This window comes from Rhagoletis pomonella, unplaced genomic scaffold (assembly GCF_013731165.1).
Source record: "Rhagoletis pomonella isolate Grant_MI unplaced genomic scaffold, Rhpom_1.0 Rhpom_scaffold_02832, whole genome shotgun sequence".
Classification (NCBI taxonomy): domain Eukaryota; kingdom Metazoa; phylum Arthropoda; class Insecta; order Diptera; family Tephritidae; genus Rhagoletis; species Rhagoletis pomonella.
In genome coordinates this window covers 12,955-20,801 of record NW_023461385.1, presented here as the reverse complement: position 1 = coordinate 20,801, position 7,847 = coordinate 12,955, and the positions used below count along the sequence as shown (strand labels likewise).

The window sequence follows — 7,847 nt, the reverse complement described above, 5'->3', positions numbered from 1 at the left end:
AATGAATTTTCAACGCAAATAAAACATGTATTTTATGTAGAATATACTTTATATTTTGACTTCAGCGCCAATTCAGGGTCAATTTATTAGAAATCTATGATTTATTATGTTTCAACCACATACGCCAAATTCGAACCAAATCGGACCATAAATACGGGTTTTCGAAATATCTCGACCTTGGCACCACCTAGGAAGACCATTTTATGCAAACATGATTCTACTTACATAGCCAGTATATATTTTAAAAAGCAGACAAATCGGCCCGTAAATACGTTAGATATAAAACTTTTATTTTTTTTGTCGTGGTGGACCTTCCGCTGGAAACACCCATATGCAAAAGGTACCCGGGTACCCATCTATGAACAGGACGGTTAACCTGATTTTTGTTAATAAAGGAGCAGAAATTATGTGTCCGCATAAAACCTGTCAGAGTCATGCGCCTATTCGAGCTAATTGAGAATTGCCCATATAAAACGATAGCTGAATAGAGCGCTGAAAGTCTAATAAATTTGTTCAAATAATTTATCTTTTAGCTAATTTGTCCATTTAAGTCATTTAGTTTGGTAATTTTTCTTGATCCTTACTTTGCGCTCGATTTTAATTCCTCCAATGTTTTAACGTGAGGATTCCGACCAGTATTTGCCTTGAACATCGCACAATATTCATCCGGAGTCATTGTCATATCGTGCATTCGCAATAAATGATTCCTAAATCTGAAATATTTGAGTAATAATAAATTAAGTTATATAATTACGCAGCTAACGAACTATAAACTTACACATTACGTTGTGCGCAAGCATAACCACAAACAGAACACCTATATGGCATGCCGGTGTGTTTGAAAGAATGCATTTTCAATTGTTTAACGTCATTAAACTCTTTTCCACACTCTTTGCATTTTCGTTTGATGCCAGCGTGTTGCTGCAAGTGATAGCTGAGCCGAACTTTGATTTTAAAACGTCGATCACATATATGACATGAGTACGGTTCTTCACCAGTGTGACTACGCATGTGTACTTTAAGTTCACTTGAGCGTATGAATTTTTTTGTACATACCGTACACGGAAATTTACGGTCTAAATGTAATCTCTTATGGTGCTGAAGCCGCACATAACTTTTGAACGAATCGCCGCAAACATCGCAGACAAACTTGCGCTCTGAAGCGTGAACATTGTCAATATGACATTTAAGATAATCTGGATCGACTTCTTTCTGACATATTGGACATTCTTTCCGTTCGGGGTTTGCGCACAGATGGATCTTCTTTTCATGTAACTTAACCGAAGTTTCACAATAAAATTCACGGGCTGAAAAGGATAAACAAATCCAAAGCTAAGAATTAGTCAGTGATTTTTCTTAAAGTAGTAGTTCATACGTAAATATGTACATGCATTTATGTATGCACATATATCTACACGGGACGGCGATTTATTTATAGTAAGCTTAAATCGCGTAAATATAATTTATCGAATTATTTGATTTTACCAGGTATTAAGGCGGCTTAAATTCTCTTTTTACTTACGGCAAAATGAACAAAGGTATTTCTTTTTCCTGTTCAGCGCATAAATATGTCGTTTTTCATGATATTTTATTCTGTTGCCAGGTATTTCCTTATTGCAAAATTTACATCTAATTAATTCACTGTTTTCGGTATCCTCCTTTTCAGTATCGGTATTACTGCTTGCATTTATATCGTCTTCGACTGTTGTTGCTATGTAGGGGTGCCTCCGCCTTTTGTGATAAAACACGGCACTATGGCTTTTGAAGCACATATTACAGATTGGGCAGTTATACAGTTTACCTTTTTCTTCGCCTTCGGGGCGCTTTTTAATACTTTGATTATGTTCGCGTTTCATATGATCTTGAAAAGATCTTTTCTTATTGAACTGTCTTGAACACGGGGAACATTGAAAGAGTTTATTTTCGTCCTCCTCAGGCTTTTTAATGATCTGATTATGTTTACGTTTCATATGATCGCGAAAAGATCTTTTCTGCTTGAACTGTTTAGAACATATGGAACATTGAAATGGCTTATTTTCTTCCTTCTCCTCAGAAATTAAAGCTCTTAAGCTACTTATAGAATGATTGTGTATTCGTTTTACATGTGCCCTGAAAGTGCTATGTTTTTTAAATCTCATCGAGCATATTGGGCAATCAAATGCGTGCTGTTGAATGTGATCGGCTAACTCCAGAACAGATGAGAAGTATCGCTCGCAATGCTCACAACGAAACGAGGTATTCTCACCCGAACCACGATCACATATTTCATTTTCCGGAAAATATTTGGAATAGGCCTTGCTATGCTTAGATCGCAAATGTTTATTAAAGACCTCTCTTGGGTGATACTCTTTACACCAGGGGCATTGCATTGGTGATTCAGTTGCATGAACAAGAGATTCGTGCAGTTGTAGCTCTTTGGGAAAGTCAAAGAACTTTGGACATTTAATGCAGATAATATGCGCTAGAAAGAGAAATTACTGTATCCACTTAACCAGATTCAGATATGATTGGAAACTTAAATGTGACAAACGTTATGATTGATTAAAAAGAAAAACTTACTCTTATGCATGTCAAAAATGTGATTTTTTAGCTCCTTTTTTGTAGTGTATATGCAATCACATAATTTACAAGGATGCGTCACTTTGTCTCTCAATACTTCACTATCACCCCTTTCATCACCTTGTGATTCTTGACATAATTCCTCAGGATTCTCAAATTTAATGTCTATCGTAGGTATATCTAGTTCAGGTATGCTCATTGACGATTCAATAGCAACAAGGCTTGGTTGTATCGTAGCTAAGGGATCATTTGTGCATTCCACAGCATCCTAATGAAAGCATTTTGACTTTATTAAATTATAATTTTTTAACAAATACAAAATGTGTATTTCATACTTGCGGTTGCTCAGTGTTGGCATAAATCATTTCAGGCTCAGTTTTTGGGAAAACTAAAATGTTCCTCAGTTCTTCATCAGAGCGACGAGCGATTTCCTTGAAATTATAGGCTGAACGCACAATTTGTGTGCAATTTAAGCATAATAGTTGTGGAAGATTGTCAGTGGATGTTGCATGGAGCTGTGTACAATCGTTAAAGTAATCGTACAATGTTTTCCCATCTGCCGATACGGCACAACACATTTCCACAGCCCCGACGCAGTCCATTTGCATACAGGCACGACACTGCATATTTGAACAACTTATTTCCACTTCAATACAAGGCTAACAAACTCTTTGACTCATGTCGGAACATAAGATCCTTTGTGTTGGCTTTCCAACACATACATCGGTTTTTGGGTGATTTAGCAATGATTGGCGGGGATGTTTAGAAACGTATATATTTACATTTATCACTTCTTTGAATTTATTATTAAGTATTTTATTAATTTGTTGTTAGATCGCGTGCAGTTTCACTAGCAAAGTTTCACTCATAGATACTTTAGATACACTTTCATAGATATACGAACTTTGCAACCTTCACGTGTATTTTGCGTGCATTAATTATATTTTGATTTATTTTTTAACGCGTTTAATAATTTCTACTTTTCTTCAATATAGTAAACAATAGTTACAAAACTATCGATGGCACTATCGATAGTTTATTTTCTTTGAGACTATCGACGGCCATCGATTGTTTTTTCAAAACTATTGATGGGGATATAAACTATCGATAGTTTTGCAGCTCCAGCAGAAATATTCCACAACACTATTTCATACTGTGAACTCAGAGCATCAGCTATTGGTAAGTTTTACAAATTTATTTATGTACACTTTCCTCCATATAAAAACGTTTCGGACAGACTTTGTATGGAAGACCATACGTCACACTAACAGCAAAAAAAAATGTCAAAAGCCCGCGCGATTTTTAGCTAGAAAATAAAGTGATCACTTTGTAAAATTTCGATTTTTGTTTTATAATTTTTTTTTTAATAAATTAAATTTTTTTACCAACTTCTCATCAACCTAGGAAAATAATCCAAAAAGTATTATTTGCGCTAAACATTCAATTTTACTGCCATAAAAAAATTACTGGGGTTGTTCAGGATGTTGTGGAAGTGGTCTTAGATTTGCAGTTGGAGTTGCATTTGCAATTTTTTTTCTTGTTGCCATGGCAACCGTGTGCATGTTATTGTTGTGAATTTACAAATGCAACGAATATACAAATCCATGAGCATATGCACAAGATCCTGAACAGCCCTAATGTACCTTTGATTGACTTCTGCACATTGATCGTGTAATCATACATAAGTTGCGTTCCAGATAACTTCGTGTAAAAACCTGTAAAACTGTCAAATAACAAAATTACTCTCTTGAAAGAGAGGAGCAAGAAAGAAAAAATAAAAGTCACCTGGAACGCGAAAAACCACTTTTCCTGTAACTACATCCATTTTTTTTTAATGTTAAGCGCCATGGAGACGATCAAATATCTTTATCAACCGTCTCGCGTTTTGCTTGACAAAAAACAAGCGCACTTGCCTTCTGACCGTCGTGGTGAGCAAGTGCGCGGACAATAAAAATAAATTGTTTGTTGCATTAACGCGTTTATTTGAACGTTTGCGGGCAAGACACGAGGCAATCTCACACATATGCAATGCTTGACGTATTTATTTGATTGTCTCCGTGGCGCTTAATGTTCGTTGCTATCTGTTTTTGTTTACAAAAGCAACCCTGCCTATCGTTTGACACTTTTCATGAACTTGCGGGAAGAAAAACTTCGGACTAAAACCTGCAACTTCTGACTGCAACAACTCTAACCATAAATTTTCAGTAATATATTTTCTTTTCCTGAATTGAGTTTTGTGCACGCACGTAGAGACTTTTTAAAATTTCGTCATATTTTGTAGTTAAATTCTCACATTTATTGAATTTTATTGCAATTATCCACTTTTTAATAGTTTCCACAATCTTATGCAAAAAATTCTCATTTTTATGCAATTTTAATGCAAATACTAACTTTTTCACTAATTTTCCCCATAAAATATAAACAAGCAATGCATGTACAACGATTAGCAAACGACAGTTCTAATACCATGTTCGGAGCGACATCGAAAACATGTTTTTGTTGCTATAACTGGTTCTCGACCTAAAACTTGTGTTTTCGTATTTTAGACATATTTATCGAACTGGAAGTCATATTTTATCATCTTTAATACGCTAGCTGGGATTTAAGGCCCGTTTACATACAACTTTGGCGTTGCGTTGGCGTTGGCGTCGCTTCGACAGCTGACTATGAATACATGCATTTATATGAAAGTCTCCATATAACCAAAGTTGGGCAACGCCAACGCCAACACAACGCAGAAAGATGGCCAACTCTCAACTTTTCGCGCGCGTCGTTCGTCAGCTGTTCTAAGTAATCAAAATTATGTGATTTAATTTTAATTTTTAATCAAATGCGGGCAAGAAATATAGTTTTTAATGCAATTATTGATGTAAAAATTTTGATTTATCAGCCGCTAGTATGTTAATTTAGTGACCAAAGTATTCTGTGCTAAGCGTTCATTGTAGCAAGCACGGGCGTTACGCGCGCCGCTGTCAAAGCGACGCCAGCGCCAACGCAACGCCAAAGTTGTATGTGGACGGGCCTTTATTGTCAATTGGCTGGCCTAGGGATGGAGTTTTGAAAAATAATCGATTCTCGAATCTTTATTTATTTCTTAGGATTCTTGGAATAGATTAATCGACGGCGAGATTCGAATTACTCGATTCTAATCGATTCTTTATGTCAATCTTTCTTTTATTTGAAAACTCTATAAAAACTGCCAATTATACAGCCACCAATCATAGCTATTAAAGTTATTATAATGAATCAATTAAAATTATTGTTTAATAATAAATGTGTAAAAAAAATTGCTTAATTTGCTATAAAACGTGTGATTGACACATATTTACGGTACTGTTTGATATGGAAAGTAAATAAATTTGAATACCCCCCTTAAAATTTTCTTTTCATAAATTCATTTCAAGCATCTAAGTCTTACTTAATAGTGGTATTCATCTAAACCGATAACTTTATCAAGCAGATAATCTTATAAGCCTACGCACTGTGTTACATGATCGACCCATACTCTCTTTTCGTTTATACTTGCGACAATAGTCGTGTTTTCTTCGGTCATCGAGCTCAGTATCAGTAACTTGATACTACTAGCACGAGGATAAAGAAATTATAGAAACTAACTTACTAAATGGGAAAAATTATATTTACGAGGTAATGTCTATTTAAATAAATATACACATAACATAAAGGCTATTTATTTGAAGCAAGTTAGAAGAAACAATGGCAGAATGTCTGTTTGTGTATGAATTCATTTGTCACCGCTACCAAACTTTGCGGCCAAATTATCAGTGAAATAAAACAAACAGAAGGGATAATAAATAGAACCGGATCTCTATCAGGATCATATCGTTGTTGTTGAATTTGCGTGTAAAATTTTTATGCGGATCCCCGCTTATTGCCCAAGAAAACATGGCTGGAGGTGCGACAGAGTTGCATTGGCTTCAGTTTATCAAGTTTATTAAGTGAGATCGCGGGAGAAATTTATCAGAAATGTGTAAACGAGTCTCTATACAAATTTTGACAGTTCATTTATAAGGTTTACACAATTATAAGTTTATACGGTTTACAATGCATTTATAAGGTTTGATGAATATTCTTAATATTAATATTAATACCCTTGCCAGAAATTTCACAATTCTAACAATTGACCCATATCTAATACCATGTGCTGACCGACATCGAAAACATGTTTTCGTTGCTAAAACTAGTTTTCGACCTAAAACATGTGTTTTCGTCCATGTAAAATCTGTCAAACGAAAACCAGTTTTCGCTGAAAACTACTTGAAAACTCACGTTCCAATTGGTGTCTTCACTAGGTTTTTTTCGATTATTTATCGAAGTGGTAGGCTGGCCAAATTAAAATATGAACTAGGATTGTAAATCAATGAAACTATCTATGTTTGAAGAATCGATGTTTCGACAAATTACATCGATGGTAGTCGATGTATCGATTTAAAACATCGATTGTTTTTTTTTAATATTGCACACTATTTTGAATTGGATTTATAGTTTTTGTTTACTAATGAACTACATTTTAATAAAAAATTACAAGTAAATATGCTAAACATTAATTTTTAAAGCTTGTCAATATGTGGCGTGTTTAGTATTAGGTAATTGTATTAACATTTTTGTTTAGAACGACATACGAGTTGTTTATTAGCGGCCTTCCGGCTTTTCATCTGATGGCGTTTGGCAAAATGAGTGATGACGCTAAGCAATTTTACAATTTCACTAGTTTTAAAGCAATTAGACTATTCCTTGCATCGATAAGTACATTTATTAATTAGAATTTAAGAATTTGTTAAACGGAATGGTGAAAAATTAGTAAAAACATCTTCCGATATGTTTTGACTTAACATCGGATTCATAAAAACATCGACAAACATCGTTGTCGTTGCTCAATACATCGATGTTTTTTAAATCCCTAATATGAACAAAAGAAAAAGGTTGCTAAAGATAAGAAAATGAAAGACAAAGATATTGATTTCGTTTTTTCGTAGCAAAACTGTAAAGAAAGTATAAAATAAATGTCAACGAAAACACTACCAGCCGGTGCGAACATCTTTCAGTATTTTCGTTGTGAGTCCGAACATGGTATTAGGCATCCAACCCCGGACCATTTTGTGGATCCCGGTTTCGGATGTTTATTCCTTATTATTTTCCAACTTATTCCAACGGTAATTTTTAGCCGCTTAAACTTGCACATTACACTGGTTTACAGCACAAATGTTCAATGTGTGCCACCTATATAGAATTGCGCGCTGATTCCAAAATCGGGTCAATTTTTCGTTTTC

At 34.8% G+C, this 7,847-nt stretch overlaps 1 protein-coding gene across 1 annotated transcript; it reads right to left on the bottom strand.

The window, feature by feature from the left end:
• Positions 1-267: 267 nt before the first annotated feature.
• LOC118753766 (zinc finger protein 14-like) lies at positions 268-4,317 on the bottom strand. The gene is made up of 5 exons (XM_036488644.1): positions 2,895-4,317; positions 2,560-2,827; positions 1,523-2,461; positions 779-1,307; positions 268-713 (listed from the first exon to the last, which is right to left on the bottom strand). Exons 1-5 carry the CDS (start codon positions 3,183-3,185, stop codon positions 581-583), a joined length of 2,160 nt encoding a protein of 719 aa, XP_036344537.1. The 5' UTR covers positions 3,186-4,317; the 3' UTR covers positions 268-580.
• Between the last annotated feature and the right edge of the window lie 3,530 nt (positions 4,318-7,847).